The 21,576-nt window shown below is 43.2% G+C and overlaps 2 protein-coding genes across 2 annotated transcripts; one reads left to right on the top strand and one right to left on the bottom strand.

The window, feature by feature from the left end:
* Window positions 1-270: 270 nt before the first annotated feature.
* Window positions 271-8,327, bottom strand: LOC123066267 (uncharacterized). Its single transcript, XM_044489383.1, is given in 17 exon segments — window positions 271-1,148; window positions 1,456-1,548; window positions 1,852-2,000; window positions 2,087-2,218; window positions 2,361-2,692; window positions 2,789-2,855; window positions 3,136-3,190; window positions 3,285-3,358; window positions 3,447-3,470; window positions 3,605-3,982; window positions 4,197-4,361; window positions 6,843-6,963; window positions 7,058-7,386; window positions 7,388-7,414; window positions 7,416-7,691; window positions 7,766-7,949; window positions 8,110-8,327. Coding segments are annotated over 16 exon segments (2,478 nt in total). The 5' UTR covers window positions 7,925-7,949; window positions 8,110-8,327; the 3' UTR covers window positions 271-1,051.
* Window positions 8,328-10,630: 2,303 nt separating this feature from the next.
* LOC123066268 (jacalin-related lectin 9) lies at window positions 10,631-16,452 on the top strand. The gene is made up of 4 exons (XM_044489384.1): window positions 10,631-11,019; window positions 11,186-11,381; window positions 15,720-15,920; window positions 15,998-16,452. Exons 1-4 carry the CDS (start codon window positions 10,712-10,714, stop codon window positions 16,244-16,246), a joined length of 954 nt encoding a protein of 317 aa, XP_044345319.1. The 5' UTR covers window positions 10,631-10,711; the 3' UTR covers window positions 16,247-16,452.
* The last annotated feature ends 5,124 nt before the right edge of the window (window positions 16,453-21,576 follow it).

The raw sequence follows: 21,576 nt of genomic DNA on the forward strand, positions 1-21,576 counted from the left end.
TTACCAACTGTCATGAACTCATCATCGCTGAATTGGACCGAAGAGGGGAAGGGGATGAGAAGACTTGGGGAAGAGGTTTCTTTTCAAGGGAGGAGGTACAAATGAGGTGGGAGAGGTTCAGAGATACATCGCACACATCGCATCCCCTGCCTACTGGCCTACAACTGGCTAAATAGCTGCGCTCCACTTGTCCGCCTTGCCTTACAGGTGGGCCCATGCCAACTGGCCGAGGGGTCCCACCATCACTCGTCCACCGCATCATCTCCTGGTGATGCAGGTGTGACACATCTGTTGCCGGCTGTGCGCCCCTTCTCCCGGCCGCGGCCGCCATCATCTTCCTCCGGCAGCGCGCCCCTGCTCCTGGCCGCTTCTGCCGTCATCTGCTGCCGGCGGCGGCCCCCGCCACCTCCACGGCTCCACTCCCTGAACTATGCGACGCGTGTGGCAACCCCCTACGACAGCTGCGCGCGGGGCGCCCTCCTGGTGGACGACGACGCGTCCACGACCACGAGCCACACGGTCGTCGTGTTCAGAATGTGGCTAAAGTTCAGGTTGAACTGGATGCAAATTTGAGAGCATAGCGGCCAGGTATGGATGCTTTTCCCGTATGAACTTTATGTATCGCTTTACTGATTAGCTGAACCTATATTATATATCCATTGTTCCTAGATAATGCATAGCACGGGATTTGTCAGGATGGATTTACAAATTAGCTGAAGTCTCTTGTGCCTGTTGAACTGAACCTGGTATGAAACTGAACAGAAAACTGAACATAATAAACAGGTGGAAACATCTTAAATGTGCTCTTTTATCGGACAGTGGGCAGAGTCAGCACCTCTCCTGAACAGAAAGCAAAATTATCCCTGAGTAAATCCAACTGCACATCAACATATGGTTCACCAAAATGTAACCTCGGATTTGTGCCAAATACTAAAATCCAGTGCCAAATCAAATACAGAAACCAGAGTTCACCGCATAAGCGTGCATCCGCTAAGAAGTCGTTGATTGACCTCAGTTCACATGAAGGTTGTCCATTTTCCTGTTGCGCCGCTCATATGGAGTTTTCATTGCCGTCCTCGCTAGCAAATGGTTCTTCTTCATTGTCAATGGCTATGATTGACACTGTGTACTCTTGTCCGATCACAATCCTAAAAGTATTATGCGTTTTTCATCACAAGAAATGCTAATGATGTTAAAAGGCGTGGCACATCCTACAAAAATGCAGTGTGTAAGTATATATGATGCAGAGGTCAACACTCAACACCGCCAATCCTTAGTCGATCAGAATTTTCTTAAGCCCTGGTCAAATCTCATATGAACTTAGCCAGTGGATTAGTCTACAAATTCACTCTTTTTTTTTTGCCTTCTTGCCAAAAGTCTATTGTGTTTTACTATGTGACAGAGATCTAACAGTTGACCGTCAACAAAATAAACAAATAACATGAAATGGGTTACCTTCTTGACCCCATGAAACGTCCGAGACCCCAAATAGCTCCACCAGAGCCAAAGTTAACGATTCTCTCCAGCCTAGGAACCATGCAGAAATCACTTGCAAAAAAGAAAACCAAAAACATCAGTAAGGAGCAGAGGTGAGAGCAAAGTAAACATATGGTTCATAAGGGTAAATTTCTTTTGTTTTGTGTGGTTTGGGTTGTGTAAGCGTTAAATGGCAAAAGCACGTTTGAACCTGTTTTTGTTTCTTGGATGCTGTATTATTTGACAGTGGAACCTGACCCGAAAGTCGGATGAAAAAAGTTAATATGTGCAAACTAGGCACCTATATTAAGTTATGAGGATGTTAATTGACACATTTTCAGGATTAAATTCAAAAAGGCCTAGCCAATATGATACCTGAATTCAGCGGAGCTCCAGAAATGAAGAGAGCCATCTCTTGAACCTGTAATTAGATATGAGCTATCGGGAAAGGCCATGACAGAAATTACCGGAGATATGAAAGCTTGCATCGTATGAACACAAGCCTTTTCCTCCATGTCCCATATCTGTTAGACAACAAAAGCGCATGCACTATTATTAGCAACGTTACGCTTGTACGATATCATTGTATTTGTCAATGATAATGGCATACCTTAGCGGTGTGGTCGTCAGAGCCAGTAATCAAATATTGTCGATCATTAGATTTGAAGAAATCGAGACAGTTCACTTTGTCCTGATGCCCAGACAAAGTATATTTTGATTCGGGAGAATCGACGCTCCAAACCTGAACATCAAGTATACGAATTGCAATTAAAAGTTTTCGAATTATTATTCTCCAAGTCCCTCTATCATACGGTGCACATTCCAACAACTAAGCTATTGTAGCCAAACTGATCGGTTGGCAAAAAGGAGAAACCCATATATACCTTTACTGTTTGATCATCTGAAGCACTTGCAAACATATTGGAGTCCACTGGGTTAAATGCGACTTGCTGTATAGTATCGGAGTGTTCTTGCATGAATGATTGTGTGCACTCCCAGCCGTTGTCCCAGTCCCAGAGCTTCATATCACAATGAGCCGATGACAATACATATGGGCGGGTTGGATGGACGGCCATTGATGTGATGAAGCAATCACTGGCGGCTCTGAAACTCCTGAGTTTTTGTATTTTGTTGTCGTAATTGTACACATGGATCACACCATCAGATGTCCCAGCCACAAACCATTTCTTTCTTGAGATAACCTTAACAGAATGAACTGTATTGAGAAGAGTGATCGTCGTATTAGCATGCAGTATATGATGATGGAAATTAGGGAACTTGGTAAACAGAGGAGCAAGAAATATAGGCATGCCTTTATTCGACAATGAGTAAGAGGGCATGATTGACTCCTTTGAGACATTAAATGAATCCGTCCGTCTCTGCCGATAAATACAAATGACAGCGTCAGTTGAATGCAGACCAAGTTTTCATTTGCTAATACAAATTGAGCTTTTATGTGATATGCATTTGACAACGGTAATCGGAAAACCATCATGGAAAAATATATCGTTACAGCCGTAGCATCCGGTATCACCAAAAGGAAAAACATCACCCTTCTTCGATGACAACAAACTTCAGCAATCGGCAAAAATAATATGTGTGATACTACTGCAAGTACATGGTAGTATTTAATATAGAAGATAAAATGCATTAACTTGCCTGCGGGTCATAGTTCCATACGCAAACATCTCCATGCTGATGACTTGTTACAATGCTGTGTGACAATAATATATTTATCATAATGCACATTCATTTGAACGGAGGGAATTAATATTCTGGTGCCCAGATTATATATGCTATTCACTCACCATGGCTCGGTGGGCTGTGCATCAAGGGAGCACAGCATGCCATGAGTATTCTTCAGGGATATTATCCATTGATCCTGATCCAACAGAAGACAGGGTCAACATTAGAAAGAAAAAACAAGTCCAAAATTGGAGATGTATGCAGCCGAAAAGAGAACTCCGTACCTTTAGTCTTCTTGAGATTGTCTGCTACATCGTACGTAGTACCAATTAATACGATCAGTAAAGAAAATGCATGAAATGGAAGATAACAAAAAGATCATGTGCAGAAACGGACATTACATCTTTTTCGAATGGTAAATATTGATTAGAAAATGACTGACCTCTGATGTTGTCTGTCCTTGTGAAGCAAAAACAGCTTTCAGCATCACCTCACGCACTGCATTCCCTGACTCTTTAGCTTCGTCGAAAAACTTATCATACTTAGATTGGTCTCTCAAAGTAGGGATGCTTTTATCCCCTGACAGATTGCTCTGCAGGATTAGATCGTACTCCATTTCTTCTGGTAGCCTCTCTTGCTGTTGCTCTGTAACAACGAGAGTGTAAGTAGAGGACTTGGGAGGCACAATGCCATATAGTGGGAGACTTGCGAAGCAACGCCAAGGCTTGATGCTCTTAATCACAAGCCTGAATACTGCGTGTTCATCTGTGTTGGGTTCGACAGGGAAGCGAAGCTCGACAAGGTAGACGTCAAGTAGCTCCTGCGGAACAACAACTCATGTTGTCAAACGAATTTGTATAGTCAACTTCTTGGTGGATACTCCATATGGATGTATCAAATTTGGTCAAGGAATTCTATAACAAGGCAAATATTTTTCGTTTTCATAACTAACTTGACCTCATCCAAAAGCTACAAGCAAGAGCAACCAACAACAAAAGTAAAGGAAAACACAGAAGCTCAAATTTTAAACATACCATTGTTCCCGCGCTTTCTGTTTCAGTAAGCCTATCAATTACATATTGTGTACTAGTTGGCCTTCTCTTAGGATTGCGTTCAGTGCACTGTAATGATATCTCAGTGCATACTCTTACTTGTTGTCTCTGTGATTTCTCTAACCTATCGCTCCACCTTTCAAGTACCTGCAAATTTGCAATTATGAATTAGCATTTCTTTTATAAAGATATTTTTTTATTAATGCATCAAGATAATGCATAGGACAGCTGACCTCGGTAACAACACTACATCAAAGGGATGTTGAGGATGCACACATTAAAAAAAGAACATAAAGAGAGAAAAGAGAAAGAAAACATGATGGCTTCTTGTCATGCGGGTCTGCAACAATAATTTTCAACTCTAACCTCATAGTTTTTGAACAACACCAGGCATCGAGAAAGGTCGTCCAAAGCAGGCCTTCAACAATGGAACAGCGTGCCAACATCTTCATTGTCATCCATCCACTAACAGCCTGTTTGTTTGGGGGGAGTTGGAGCTAGGGAATGGGAGTTTAAGATGGTTGGGACTAAAAATCTCTTGATTGGTTCATGGACTTGGGAATTAACAAGGGAAGGGGAAGGGGAATTAGGAGGCCCAACTCCCATCGATCTCTTCCCTGGGGGCCCCTGGTAATTCCGCGAAGGAATGGGAGTTGACGCCTAGAAGAAAATTGTTACAGATTTGTTGGCCCACCTCCCGCAGGGGAAAAGGAAAAACTCCACGGAAATCCTACCTAAATACTTGCAGCGACATCATTTTCCCTCCAAATAAATCGGCCAACGCTAACTGCTTACTAATTGCTTTATAATATAAAGCGGGGCGAAAGCCTTTTTCGGTAACTGCTTATTAATCTGCAGATGCCATGCCAAGCACGAGCACATCTGATGCCACGTAGGCATAGCCCTGCCACGTGGCCTTGCATGATTCGTCCCCGTTTTTGACGGCGCCGTCCGTTGCCGTCAGACGAAAAAGACTGCCGACGGCTATACTATGCCGACGGCTGACGCCAGGCCGTCGGCATAGGCCCCTATGCCGACGGCTTTACTATGCCGACGGTCTGACAAGACTACGCTGACGGCATCTACGCCGACGGGTCTATGCCGACGGCAGCCGTAGGCATAGACCTATGCCGACGGCTTGGGGGCCTATGCCGACGGCCCTTGGCCGTAGGCATAGACCGCGAGTCCGGTAGTGAAGAGGGGCACCCAGCAGGGTGTAGCCCATCTGATTTTGCTACGTAAAAAGTTTGATTCGTTTATCTTTCCTTCACAGACCGATGCAGAACTATTTCCCCTTTCTACTCTCTTTTTTGCCTTCACATGTTACGGATTTTGTTTCTACATTTGCGTGTCCCCTTCTTTCTCAATTGTTCATTAGAATTATTCCCACATATAATTCCCACCCCACACCAAACGTGGGATTAGGACTAATAGTCCACTTCCCAAGCCTAATCCCCAGCCAACTCCCTCTCATAAACTCCCAATCCCTTTCCCTTAAACAGCCAAACACATTGTAAAGGTCAGATCAGGATTTTCATCAAGAGAGGTTGAAAGAATTCTAAGCACCGCCCTCGACAGAGAGACACTACATGCATCGTCTTTACCAGCTGTAATCAATTAAGCCCTGACCGTTAATATTTAAAATACAACATCATTTATAAGATTAAAAAACTGAGTAGGTAGGTATATTATATTATGTGAGTAGGGTGTTTTGGAGCTCGGGCTGCATGGAGCCCCCGTTTTTTTGATAAATTTGGAATTCAAATTTTAAAGTTTCAAGTTTCAACAACTTCTGAAAACAATCCCACATATACATAGGGATGTATTCTAAAAACCCTTTTAACGTGTGAGCTAAAAAAACACATTCTTAGAGGCTAAAAACCTACAAATTTGTTTTTTCGTTTGTCGCCCACATGTTAAAGTATCTCATCAGGAACATGCACTGTTCACTATTAAAATCCACTGATTTATCTTTTTCTGTAGCTCACGTGTTAAAAAGTATCTCATCACAAAACTTGATAAACTCTCAAACCTTCATTTTGTTTCTCCCATCTTCCATAAGGAAAGAACAAAATAGCCAAGTATTATTATTTTTTGTTCAGTTGGAGGTAGGGGTGGGTTCACTTCCTAACTTGGCCTATATGTCCGTACAATTTATGTCAATTATCCAATCTAACCCAAGCTACACTAATGCTAATTAGTTTTCTACAGCGTTCTTGTTTAGCACTTGGACGGACTTTTCAAATGAAGGGAAGTGTATGTCCATGGCTGAGATTCGGAAGGAACCCCTGGTTTGTGTCCATGGCTGAGATGCTGAAGGAGCCTGTGGTTTGCCAAGTCATTGCTATAAAGGAACCATTTTAGAGGCTTATTTGCACTGAATTTAGAAGTTAGCGCCATGGCGTGGAAGGTTTCATAGTTGGAATTGATCAAGCAATATACTCCCTCTGTCCTATAATATAAGAGCGTTTTTTACACTACACAACGCTGTTATATTATGGGACGGAGGGAGTAGTTTAGTGTCTAAATAGTACAAAATTTATTCTTGAAAATGGCATTAGTCACAATAAAAGCACATGTAATTATATAAAACAAAGCGTTTATCTGGGGATTGCCCATTGTCCTTACTTCCTCAACATCACTATAACCTTTTTCTCCTGTCAGTATCTCCGTGATTATTACTCCAAGACTGTACAAGTCATATTTATGTGTAATTATGTGGTCGCTGAATTCTGGTGCTAGATATCCACTGCATGAGCAAGATCAATTAATGTGCAGAGATAGTGCATATAACTCATCATTGGCAAGAAAGGCTGAGTTTTCAAGTAGCTTAGCTAGCTTACAGGCTTCCAGCAAATGTTGTAGCAATAGTGCGGGTTTGCTCTTCCTGAAAGCACCTCGATATGCCAAAGTCACCAATTTTCGGCACCATTTTAGCATCCATGAGGATATTTGCTGGCTTAAGATCAAGGTGAACAATACCATTTCCGTGAAGGTAATTCAGTCCTTCGCAGATTCCTTTTATTATTTTGTAGCGATCTCTCCATTCAAGTCCACTGGACGCATCTACATAAATTGGACATGAGAAAGGTGGTTTCGTATCTGGAATAGAGTCCTTGATATTAAAACTATAGTTAGTACATGACATGGAATGTAATTGTGTGTAGAAGTGTCAAGTGTTCATGAACCAAATAATCTTTTAGCAAGGAAAATCGTGGCCCTACCGGAGATATAGTTAGAAAGATCCCTCTTTGGTAGAAATTCAAAGCAGAGTAATCTTTCTTGTATGTCAGCCATGACAAAATTTCCTTCATACGTTGCTACTTGCCCTTGTGTGTCGCAACAATATCCCAAAAACCGTACGACATTTCTGTGCTTCACCTTCATCAGACATTGAATCTCCGTCTGGAATTTATTCTCATACAAATACGTGTTGGACAGCTTCTTCACAGCGACCATGCCATTGTCAAGGATTCCCTGTAGTCCAAGCATGCCTTGCCACTTCTTAGATTAACTGCAAGTAAGACCGGGGCAGTTTTGAATTTCCTTACCTGATAAACCACCGCGAATCCGCCACGTCCAATTTCATGGTCAGCGGAGAAACTCTTTGTGATGTCTTCAAGGAGTGGCAGCGGCAGAGCTCTTGGCTCTTTGGTTTCATCCAACAGCATACACTCCAGGTCGATTCGCGCACTAGCTTGGCGATCCATTACCGATTAGATAACCATAGTACCCCTGAAACAAGAGCAGCTCTTGAGGCCACAGGTTCCCTTGAAACAAGAGTGCGAGAACGTTTTCATTTCATACAAAACATGATTATAGGTCGGTGATTGCTCTTCTGTTCTTCAAACAGAAGAAAAACTATCTTCTCTAGGGAAGAGAAAACGGGAATTACCTGGAGGCTGCTACCACTGCACAAAATGTACAGTAACTCTTCTTCCCTTCTCTCTCAGTAAAGAAAGAAGCAGAATTTGCCTGGAGAAGCCCGGCTGTGCAGCTAGTGATGAAGACGAGTATCAGATCGATGTTATCCGAAGCTGGGAGACGGACGGGCCGTCTAACGAAACTATCAAATGGAGGAGACAGATCTGCATCTGCTTCCAAACAACTAACCCACCCGGGTTCGGCTCGGGTGCAGGGGTCACCGCACCTTTTATTGTGCAGGCCCAATCAGTGGCTGCCACGTATGCTTGTAGGCCTAATAATTAATAAATCAATTAATGATTTCATCCTTCAACTAACCCTTTCGTCCTGAACTATTGATGCTCCGTACAGTTTCACGCTCCGTGCAATCTCATGCTCTTTAACGCTCGACGAAACAATTGGTAGCGCACGGTGACGTACTCCGATTAAGACGAACTCCGCCGGCCTTGCACATAGTCACCCCAACCATTCATGGCTACAATGTTGTATTTCTTCGATGGTCATGTGCTCAGGGGCATGCAGCCCATGCAGGCACTCGTGCAGGCTGTTAACCTGGCACACACTCTTTGACGTTATCAATCAAATGGATCATCACTTCATCAGGTTGTTTTCTCGTCGCACCCGACTACAGTCAACCATGGGCAACTTCTGATCATCCGCCGGCAGGATCGTCTTGCAGAGGACAGCGAGCGGGTTAGCAAGGACATCCTCGCCGTGATCCTCACACGGTCCTTCATAATGCATTCGCTGTAGTCGATGGGCAATGGAGATTTAGTTGCAACGGAGTTGTACTTAGATGTCCAACAGAGTAGGGAAGAGAAACAATAAATATCGAATTTATTTTTGTAGAACAGCAAACGTCGAACTAGTTGAAGAAAAGCATTAATTAAATTCGGCCTACAAGAACACGTGGCATGCAGCGATTGGGCCTGCACAATAATCGGTGCGGTGATCCCTGCACCTTGAGCCGAACCCAACCCACCCGCTGTACAATTAATTATTATTATGCGAGATCTTACATTACCTAAATGATTGTTTGCTCAAACTTCAAACAGAAAAGCTAGATGAGTGTTTGCTTACGATTTAGTTCACGATGGACATGTCTATGTGTGACGTACTGAACCGCATTATTATCTACACAATCTTTTTCTTTCTTTTTGGAAAGCTCCGAATCACTGAGATGCTTTCTGTTGGTCCGGCATTCTTTAATGCTCCACCAAACCGAGGAAAGAGATGAGAGTCCTTCTTGAATACATCAAATCTGATTTGATTCGTGTATTAAAAAAGAAAATGATTCCACCCCCCTTTCTAAAGAAGAGCCTGCCTAACATTGTCAAAGACAATTAGGAAATCTCCGTTCACATGCCCCAGGGACCAGCTTCCCAGAGCTGCCTTGAATCGATCCGAAGCACCTGGCATTAATAGTCACGTATTGACAACGAGAAACCTTAACCTTGCCGCTCTGAAGAGTCGTTATGAATCTACGCCAGAGCCCCATCGAATCTGTCTAGATGGATAAACTCGAGGAGGATTAGAGCCTCGTCGAATCCATCTCAACAGGAATCTGCGAGGACTAAAACACTAACCTATCTCCTAGTCGGGTTGAGGCATCAAGATTCCCCTGCCTGGTACCAACCACCGGACCAGCAGACATAGGGGGATGAATCCATGGGCTTGACGAGTGGTTGTTTCCATCTTAAATCTGAAGTTGTAGCTTTGTTCTAAGTCAAAAAAATTAAAGCTCGAACAAATCAATAAAAATAGTAGCACTTACAATACCAAATTATCTTCATTAGATTTGTCGTATTTGATATTGTAAAACTATTAACATTATTATTTTGATAGATTGTTTATATATACTTGGCCAAACTAATATTTTTTAACATAGGGCAAAACAAAACTAGAACTTCAAGGATTTTGAAATGGAGTAAGTACTTCCTCGGCCCCCAAATAACTGTCTCAACTCTAGCACAACTCTGTACTAACACTAAAGTTAGTACGAAGTTGACAAACTTATTTTGGAACAGAGAGATCAAGGAGTAATTGATTACCAACACTATGCTCACACGTGTGACTCGTGAGCATCGAGACTCAATAAATTTTTTGTAGAGACGAGGCCTTTTTATCCTGCTTTATAGAAAGCAAATCGCACCACAGATCACGCACACAGAAGCACTGCCTCCCGTCTCAATATAGTACTGTACTTTCTAGGCAAAGAAATATTCCAGGTGAGCCATGATGATGTGCCCCATAATTACCGAAGCGTATGTCTTTTTTTCAGAAACTGTGATTATATTTATATAAAAAATCAGGGAACCACCAAACAGGATCTTGCCCGCTTTAAATCAAAGTACATTTTGAATATGGCTACCTCGAAGCATATAGTTGGTGAACGGATAACAATTGACAAGTACAGGCAGCCAAACTGAACATCATCCTTATTTTTATGGAGAAAATTGTGACAGATACATCGCATCCCCTGCCTTCTTCACCACTGCGGCTCCCTCTTCCACCTCCAACGCAAGGACACGAGAGGCCTGGCTTGGTAGGTAGCTTCCCCATACCCTGAAGCCATGGCCTCCAAGAACCCTTCCTATTTCCAAAGCATTCCTCTTCAGCAAATCATCGAGCAAAAGGAGCTTCGGTTGCACTTGTACATATTCCAGCAATGGAGCAAAGGCCCTCGACAGAACCAGCAAATTATGACAAACTTAGGGCTCCCCAATCAGTGCGGTCTCAGCACTATAAATGACTGGCCTATACGGGATGGCCCCGGCCACGACGCAGACATTGTTGCCCGTGGCCGAGGCCTCCATTTCGGGACCGCTATCGACGAAGCAGACTATTTTCACTCTTTCGTCATAATTTTTACCGACGAGAGGTTTGTCAACATCTTTTCTATTTTGTATACTCTTTAAAAAATTGTACTGAAGCTTTTTCCCCATTGTTGATATTGCCCGCATATTCTTAATTCAACACCCATTGATCTTTTAATTCTCCATGCATGCATATTCTTAGCCTTCTCATTAATCTTGTGCGATACTTAGGTTCAAGGGATCCAGCCTTCAGGTGCTCGGAACTTCGAAGGCTAGCAGTCCAGATGGTGAATGGGCGATCACCGGTGGGACCGGAGAGTTTGCCTTTGCACAAGGTGTTGTTGCTCACAAAATGTTCGGGAGAGATCACGCTTCTTGTTTCAGGGAGCTTCACATCCGTGTTTTGTGCCTCGCCTTTCCAAAACCAGTGAGTGAGATCAATTCATCCAGTGCCTTCTTTTACTCTAGCTAGCTTTTAATTATGAGAAATTTAATATACACCTAAATGTTCATTGGACTATTCACTTTCTTTAGAAACTAACATTTTTTGACATCAATATGGTCTCCAAGTATCACTTGGACACTTAATTTCTATTACAACATATTTATAAGTCCAAAAGAACAATATATTCTCAAGATTTTTTGAGATAAGTTCATACACATTACTTCCAAATTTCTGACCAAAATATTTGTAAATACATTCATTGTTAAATTTCCAAAAATTTGACTATTTTAATGATTTTAACTGTTAGATTTTACAAGTTTGATTGTGCTCTTGCCTAAAAATGATAACTTTTACAAGACCATATTGAGTAGGAGGTTATATTATTTTAGAAATGACCCTAGCATGGTTAGTATACATTTTCCGCTGCCTTTTATGCAAAGAATGTACAAGAGATGCAAATAATGTCGGTGGCTCAACGCTAGCATTTTGTTAAAAGGAGGATGTACCCCGGTCTCTGCATCTGGACGATGCATGCAGCCATTTTCTTAATTATTCACAAAGACCTTACAAAGTAATACATCAGTACGCCTAAAGCCACCGTCCAATCCAGGCAACACCTGTTTCTACTCCTATCCCCTTGATGAAGGGGTGCCGAATGTCTGAGCCTAATACCAAACAGACATCGCACCAAAGCCTAACATTTAACGCCGGATGCCCCAGCCTAGCCACATACTGAGACTAGGTCACACACCGGTCCGCAACTCACTGCAGGCACCACATGCGCACCCTGCAAGGCCCGACACCACCGTCTTTCTTCGATCCGTCTTCAGAGCAGAAACTGACGTATCGATCATGCCAGGCCTCTCTGTCATCGATGCCACCATGACGCCAGACAACCGTCCTTCTGCGCAAGTCCATCGTGGCACATCAGACGTCTAATCTCCAGGGCGCCACACCATCAAGATCCGTCGCCATCAATGTGTAGGATGAAGCACCGCTCCACCAAGGATGTCGTCCACTGGTCCCTCGAGCCCGTGTACACCTCCAAGAATGACGTCCCCAAGGGGGAAACGACACAAGCGCGCCGCCGTCTTCCAATCTACCGATCTATGGTTTCCCCCGGAGGTAGCAGATAGTGGTCTAGAACTTCTCCACGGCGATGCCTTCAAGAAGGGAACAACTAGAGCGCCACCATCGCCGGCTTTGACATCTAGCCAAGAGCAGGTTTTCACCCAGATCTGTTCGAAGAACTCCATCCAGCTTCTTGTGCACGGATCGCCGCCTTCTCTGTCGGAGACTAGACCGAAAGGATCCAGTCGCCGCCCCCAGATCCATGCAGCCAGAACTGGGAGATGACGAGCAGTCTCCCTGGACCGGGGCTAGCACGAACCGGACCAGATCGAGTCGGAGACGATGTTACCCTTGGAACTCCGGCAGGCTAGCGAAGAGCCACCGGCACCACCGCATCCAGATCGACGGCCACGCCGGGCCGCCGCCACCCCCCGCGCCGTCCGCAGTCGCCAGATCCGGGATGGGCCCGAGCCGGTCAGACCAACGGTCGCCCCGCCACCCAGCCATGGGGTGAATTCATACTGCCGACTTTCAGGCCCGTCCAAGGGCATGTGCGAGACATGCGACCGCATAGGGCCCCCAAATCCGCGGGGGGGGGGGGGGGCAAATTTTGGGCCAACGTCATATATTTATCAGGCTATTTTCTTTCTGTCACTGTTTTGGGCTGGCCTGCTGATCGCTAGAGGCCCATCCAGATTATCGATCGATCGTAAGCCTCCAGCCTCTCCCAAGGGAGCTCCTGTCTGACGCCCGTTAGCGTCAAGAAGTGGAGCTTTCGCTGAACGTAGGTGGAGATGGGCCGGCCCATTTAGAGGTGGGAGCTCCTGTCTGACGCCCGTTAGCGTCAAGAAGTGGAGCTTTCGCTGAACGTAGGTGGAGATGGGCCGGCCCATTTAGAGGTCAGGAGTTTGAGTGCGTTAAAAACGATCGCCAAAAATTATCAGGCTATTTTCTTTCTGTCACTGTTTTGGGCTGGCCTGCTGATCGCTAGAGGCCCATCCAGATTATCGATCGATCGTAAGCCTCCAGCCTCTCCCAAGGGAGCTCCTGTCTGACGCCCGTTAGCGTCAAGAAGTGGAGCTTTCGCTGAACGTAGGTGGAGATGGGCCGGCCCATTTAGAGGTGGGAGCTCCTGTCTGACGCCCGTTAGCGTCAAGAAGTGGAGCTTTCGCTGAACGTAGGTGGAGATGGGCCGGCCCATTTAGAGGTCAGGAGTTTGAGTGCGTTAAAAACGATCGCCAAAAATTAAACCGCACCAGCGAGGGATCGAACCTGCGACGTCCCCGCTCGAGAAGTATCGAGCTAACCAATCGAGCTGATACATTATACTGGTTTTAAGGCGCGCGACACCTTAAAGTACGAGACAGCTTTTGAAAAAAATCGAACAATTCACGAAAATTGAGAACAAAAAAAAGGAAAATTACGAACAAAATTTGACCAACGCGAAACCCTTTTTAAAACCATGAATTATTTTTGAAATTCAAACAAACTTTTCAAACATGAACAATTATTGAACAGTTCAACAAAAAATTCGAAATTCCAAAAAGATGAACAATTTTTGAAATATACATTGAACATTTTTTTTATTATACGCTGAACAATTTTAAATACATATATTGAACATTTTTTTATTATACACTGAATAATTTTAAATACATATTGAACATTTTGGTATATGCCGAACAAAATTTAAAATATACGTTGAACATTTCTGCAATGTATGCTGAACAAATTTTGAATTCTGAACAAAATTTTAGAACCGTGATTTTTTCTGAAATAAAGAAGGAAATATGGAATTTCAAACTTTTTTGTAAACGAAAAAAGATAAAATAAAAAGAGAAGGAAAAAAGAAAAAGAAACAGAAACAAAAGAAAAAACAGGAAAAAAAGAATAAAAGAAACAGGAAAAATCACAAAAGCGGCAAAAAAAAACCGGTTTAGGGAACCTTCTAGAAGGTTCCCAAAACCGGTTTGCCTGCCACTGCTCTATCTGGGGAAGTGGGCCGGCCCATAGCGCGCAGCAGCTCCCGCGCTTCAGCGAAGCCGCGTCTCCTGGACGCACGCGCGCGTTAAATAGGATTCGCCCTCTCCCAAGGACCCCAACTCCCACTCCGTCACCCGTATACCCGGCGATTCATTTTCAGTTCTTCAGACCCCTAAAAGAAAAACTTCCCAGTTTTTCAGAGACCCACGACTAGAACGAATCTGCTTGCCGTCCGCACGGATGCAAGGAGCAGGAGGGCATGGACAGGCGGCAGAATGAGAGTATGCTTTAATTATATTAATTTTGTAGTTACAAGAATTTCTCAGATTTTAAGGCATCATTGGCATTTCGCACCGGGGCCCTGCCGACTTTGAATGTATCATAACTCGTGAGAATGTGGACGTTGGCATATAGACGATCGAATTCGGCTAAAAACAATAGAGAGATAACTTAGTGGAATGGGCAATAAAATTAACACAATGAAACATGTTTTAAGATTTTAAATCCTTCGAGTGTTTTGCCTGTTTGCATCTGTTTCTTTAAGTAAAAAATAGCACGAGACAAAGTTCACCCGGCAAGTATGCTCCCAAATTCAATGCTCCGGAAATAAAACAACATTTTTGGTTATCTCCTAATGTACACCCGTTGCATGAAAAAAAAACTGGCATTAACCGGACTCTCCATCTCAAACACCATAGATCTCGCGGCATAACCTTGCCACATTTAGAGGAAGTTCCAACGTCCGAACACTTGCCAAAGGCAGGCATTTTGCCCATTCTATCAAGATAGAAAAGGCGAAAACAATACTCCCTCCGTTCCTTGATATAAGGTGTATAGATTTTTGAAATTTTCCCTCCACATGCATTCTTTAATTTCCTGCCAAAAACTATACACCTTATATATAGGAACGGAGGGAGTACATAGTTTATGTACATATGACTTGGCATTGTCGCTCGAACACTTGCCTTCTCCGTGTGAGGTCCTCCACTAGACTACATGCCACCTGCAACACAACTATGAACATCCCTTGAAAGATATACAGCATTTGCGCTCAAAGCCAATCCATATATTCCGGAGAAATGTTTGCATCAGACAGTTAGGATTTAAACTTCGTCTCACTTCTGTACAAATAGGTTGGAACGTCTTCAAAGAGCCCTTTAATTGTAGCCTTCTAATAAGTTGCCCATACACAAGTGTAGGTAGTTTGTTCATCTTTTTTTTCTCTTGCTGAAACAAGATGTGTTGTTCCTTCGCGTATATTTGTAGGTCCTTGTCACCAAGATTGGACCATGGGGTGGGCATGGAGGAAAAGAATTTGATATCCCAGAGTCGGTACCTCAACATCTAGAAAGTGTGACAATTAGAAGTGGTGTTCTCATCGACTCCATTGCGTTCTCCTACGTTAATCAAGCTGGAAAGAAGCAAACTCTTGGTCCGTGGGGTGGTGATGGTGAACTTAGTGACACGGTGAGTGAATGTGCAGCACAATGCTAGTTCTATCAACTTTTGCAAAGAAGATAATCGATTTATCTCTTTCCTTGTAGATCACTTTTGCCCCTATAGAGATTGTGAAGGAAGTTTCAGGAACAACCGGTACTTTTGGTGGAGATACTGTTGTGACATCGCTTACTTTTGTCACAAATGTGAGGACATATGGACCTTTTGGAAAACCAAGCGGTACTGCTTTCAGTGTCCCTCTTACGGACACTAGCATTGTGGGCTTCTTCGTCCGTGCTGGAAGACTTGTTAATGCTATTGGGGTTTATGTGAGTCCTTCTGTTCAAAATTATTAGTACATACGTTGCTCAAGAATAACCAGAGCTCTTGGACGGGCTGGCATGTTATGGGTTGCACTGGTCTCATGTATTACTATTGGTTTTCCTTTTAGGGTTCATGCATTTGTTACATGTTATATGTATGGCTACTAGCACGGATCAGGCAGTCTCACGCCTGTGGATGTGTTGAAGTTTTTCTGGATTTAAATTAATGTTGACTTTAAGAGCAATTGTTGTTTATCTACGGTTTATTTGGATATCTACTACTCAGTTCAACTTGATTTTAACTATATAACAATAAGAGCGGTCCAAAAATATGTGGCAAAAATATTAAAACCCCTTACAAGTGAAGACCGTAAATAGGTCCATTATTGTTCAATTAAAAATGATACCAAAACAAGTTACATAGATATTTTGTAAAATGATATCAACAAAATATGGATTAGCTTTACAAAGAAAAGATGACCTTTCCATCCCTATCGCAGATTCACACGGGACATGATGAAATACTACTGGATATCAACCGGTGTCACATAAAAAACACAACACTCCTGCAGAACCAAACTGGAAACATGAAAATGGAGCAACAGCTTCATTCCTCTGATAAACCTGTAAAACATACTAATACTAATAAATAGGCGTAATCAAATTAGTCCCTCTAGAAACTCATGCTTCACCTCCGCTGTCCATATCCACAACCGTCACAGTAAAGAACATAAGCACATAATAATCTTACATGATACTATACGAATTTTTGACTTTCATTTAGCTCACAAGATGGCAATATCAATAGTTCTTGATCTTGAATTCATGCTTAGGGCGTTCAAAGCAATGGGGTGCAGAATCATAGGAAGAATAAAACACAGCTTATGGTCGCTAGAACATTTTAGTTGGTGTATCCATTTTATCATGCTATATCATATTTTCTTTTGAATTTATTGAAACAAGTACATTATGATTGGTGATGACGATTTATTCAGAAACAGGAGTCAAGGAGATGCATTTTGGACAATATTTATTATAATTCTGATGCTTTGTATAAGTAAACTGCCATTTATTTATAGTAATTTTGCCATGATACGAGAAACAGAAATTTGCCCATGATACTTGAATTAAACTTGACATGGTACATAAATTAAGTTTGTCATGATCCATAAAAGTAAGTTTGCCATGCTTGAGAAATAAAAGGAAATATATATAGTAATTATTTACTAAAAATTTCATGTCACATGAAATAATGTTGCCATGGTAAGAGGAAAAGAATTTGCCATGATATTAAAACTGAAATTGCCATGGTGCATGAAGTAAATTTGCTTGGTTACTATCCTATTTGTACTTCAGAAACAAGTACATTGCAGAGCTCGGAACTTATGAATATGAATGCAGATAGACAGGACATATGTACAGTTACACTAGTAGAAAAGGAGGCAATGGTCCAGGCCGGCTAAGCCCATTAGTCCCGGTTCAATCCAGAACCGGGACCAATGGGGGCATTGGACCCGGTTCGTGAGCCCCAGGGGCCGGCCGGGCCACGTGGGCCATTGGTCCCGGTTCGTCTGGACCTATTGGTCCCGGTTGGTGGGACGAACCGGGATCAATACGTCTCGCTCCTGGCCCACAACCATTGGTCCCGGTTGGTGAGACGAACGGGGACCAAAGGGTTGGTCCTCGTTGCGGCCAGAGTTTAGTCCCACCTCGCCAACCGAAGGGAATCGGACCGGTTTATAAGCCCCTCCCTCTCTTCCTTATTGAGCTACTCTGAAAATGAAAATAGATGCCCTTATATAGGGAAATTAGCCTAAATTTATATGGATTTCGATTGAAATTCGTTATGAATTTAAGTTGATTTTCCTCTATAAGCGCATCTATGCTCATTTCTGAGTAGTTTTTTATATTTTTTTTCTTTTCTGCTATATTTATTTTTTCTTTTTATTTCTGAGTTGTAATAAGCCATTAAAAATAAGGATATATGCTCCTTTTTAGTACAGTTAATCACAACTATTTTTTACTTCTATTCATTTCTGAGTAGTTTTCTATATAGTTTTTTTTTCTTTTCTGTTATAGTTATTTTTTTGTTTTTATTTCTGAGTTGTAATAAGTCATTAGAAATAAGCATCTATGCTATTTTTTTAGTAAAGTTAATCAAAATTATTTTTTCTTCTATTTATTTCTAAGTGGTTTTTTATATAATTTTTTTTCTTTTCTGCTACATTTATTTTTTTTCTTTTTTTTCTGAGTTGTAATAAGTCATTAAAAATAAAAAAGAGGCGCAATGCTCGTTAAGACGAAGCCGCTCCACCTCCTTCCTCTGACTTCTAGCGCTGCTCCACAAAACAATGCTCCCAAGAGAGAAACAACACCGCAGTGCCGCCATCGTCCGGTCTGGAACACCAGATCCTAGGGTTTCCCCCGGAGCAATACGAGTGGGTCAACGGTAGTCACACGACGATGCATTCATCATGGTAACGACATGGAACGCCGCCATCGCCCGCCGTCAGCTCGGTTTTCACCGGCAACTACGTCTCCCCGACTCGCAGCTGGTGCCAGATGACGGATCCCGAGATCCGAACACCCAGCCTCTGGCCGACCACCTCTGACTGAAGAGATGACCACCATCGCCGGCTGCAATGGTCAGAATTATTTTTTAGTAAAGTTAATCAAAGTTATTTTTTCTTCTATTTATTTCTGAGTGGTTTTTTATATAGTTTTTTTCTTTTCTGCTACATTTATTTTTTTCTTTTTATTTCTGAGTTGTAATAAGTCATTAAAAATAAAAAAGAGGCGCAATGCTCGTTAAGACGAAGCCGCTCCACCTCCTTCCTCTGACTTCCAGCGCTGCTCCACAAAACAATGCTCCCAAGAGAGAAACAACACCGCAGTGCCGCCATCGTCCGGTCTGGAACACCAGATCCTAGGGTTTCCCCCGGAGCAATACGAGTGGGTCAACGGTAGTCACACGATGATGCCTTCATCATGGTAACGACATGGAACGCCGTCATCGCCCGCCGTCAGCTCGGTTTTCACCAGCAACTACGTCTCCCCGACTCGCAACTGGTGCCAGATGACGGATCCCGAGATCCGAACACCCAGCCTCAGGCCGACCACCTCTGACTGAAGAGATGACCACCATCGCCGGCTGCAACGGTCAGAATTATTTTTTAGTAAAGTTAATCAAAATTATTTTTTCTTCTATTTATTTCGGAGTGGTTTTTTATATAGTTTTTTCTTTTCTGCTACATTTATTTTTTTCTTTTTATTTCTGAATTTTAATAAGTCATTAAAAATAAAAAAGAGGCGCAATGCTCGTTAATTTGCTTCAAGCCTTTCGGAATAGTGTCAACTGCACTACACATAGCTCTGTGCAGTCTACCGTATTCCTCAAGGCTTGAAGCTAACCAACGTGCAGGAGCATTGAGCCTCTTCGTCATCGTCTCTGCACTCAGGGCTTACAAACAGCTGCGACTGCCTCTCGCTTGGCGAGGCGGGAATAAAAAAACAGCTGCAGGAAGAATCAACAAAAAAATAGTTGCAGAAAATAAAAAGTAGTTACACGGGTCCATTGGTACCGGTTCATGGCACCAACCGGTACCAATGCAGCTCTTTGGTCCCGGTTGGTCGCTCCAACGGGACCAATGCCCCCCCTTTAGTCCCGGTTGGGGCCTCCAACCGGGACCAAAGGTCTTCGTTTCCCGCCCTTTGGGCTGCTGAAAAGAGGCCTTTGGTCCCGGTTGGTGGCACCAACAGGGACTAAAGGGGGCATTAGTCCCGGTTGGAGCCGCCAACCGGGACCAATGCTCTTGCTATATATACTGGACTTAGCAGTTTTCGCCAAATTCCATCTCTTTCTCGCCCCTGCCCCGAGCCTCTGCTCCTCGTCGCCGTTGCCGCCGAGCCCGCCCCGTGCCGCCCCGAGCACGCCGTCCCCGTCGCCGCCCCGAGCCCACCGTCGTCGCCGCCCCCATCGCCGCCCGCGTCCCGCGTCGCCCCGTCATCGCCGCCCGCGTCCCGCGCCGCCGCGCCCTGACGTCATAGCCAGCCGTCGCCCCTGCCCCGAGCCCGCCGTCCCCGTCGCCGCCCCCGAGCACGCTGTCCTCGTCGCCCCTGCCCCGCGCCGCCCCGAGCCCGTCTTCGCCCCTGCACCGCGCTGCTGACGTGAGCGTTTTTTTATTTTTGTTAGATTTTTTTAGATTCTTTTGTAGGTCATAGATTTTTTTTGTTAGGTTAGATGTGTAGTAATTTAGATATGTAGTTCATAGATTTTTTTTATTAGATTAGATTTTTTTGTTAGATTACATGTGTAGTAATTAATTGGTTCATATTATGTTAGATTTTTTTGTTAGATTAATTAGATTTTTTTGTTAGATTAGATATGTGTAGTAATTAATTTGTTCATATTATGTTAGATTTTTTTTTCTGTTAATAGATTTTTTTGGTGATATTATTATTGAATATGCATGTTTGGTGATATTATTGTTAATAGATTTTTTTTTGTGATATTTAGATTGTGTAATTAATTTTGTTCATAGAATTTTAATGATTTTTTTGTTCATAGTATTTAGAAAAAGGAAAAAAAATAAGAAGTAGTTTATATATAGTTGAACTAGCTAGTTGATTTAATAAACTAATATATTTTACTATATAATGAAGTAGTTTGTTTTTAGTAAGTACTACTTATTTATTTATAGTAAGTGCTTAGTAGTTGAACTAGATAGTTGATTTAATTAATAAAACTACTTTTATTTAACTATATATAGAAGTAGTTCCCGAGTCGACGTCGGCGATGCCTATCCCGCATCCTCGTCGTCGTCGACTCGGCGGTGGAGGCCTGCTTGATCAGGGCCATGTTCGGGACTGGGCTCCGTCGGGTTGGTATTGGGAGGTGCTACCTTCCGGGGGACGTAGGTTGGTGAGGAGGCAACCAGTTGTTGACCCGATCCTTGTTTGGTGGCGGTCGCATGGGCCAGTGATGGTGGTGAGGCATCCGAACACCGCGGAGGTGGTACGTCACCGTGTCAGCGAGGAGGACGAGCATGTCCGTCGCTACATGGTTGCATTGGAGGGGAGGTTCGACAATACCTGGCAGGTTCTTCAGGGATCTCACTGGAGCTATGATCCTGTGATGGTTCCTTATCTTTGGGTGTCCACCGCCCGCGTCGATACCCGTCGGGCGCTACGGTTCTAGTTGTATTAGTGATAATATTCGACGATGTACGGACACCAAGAGATGATGTACTTTTGCTTATAATTATTGAATGCATGCTAATTTGAATACTATACTTTATTTTATGATTTGGTTTTGCTTATTTTATGATTTGGTTTTGCTTATTGAATGCTCATATTGGATAAGT

Source organism: Triticum aestivum, chromosome 3B (assembly GCF_018294505.1).
Source record: "Triticum aestivum cultivar Chinese Spring chromosome 3B, IWGSC CS RefSeq v2.1, whole genome shotgun sequence".
NCBI lineage: Eukaryota > Viridiplantae > Streptophyta > Magnoliopsida > Poales > Poaceae > Triticum > Triticum aestivum.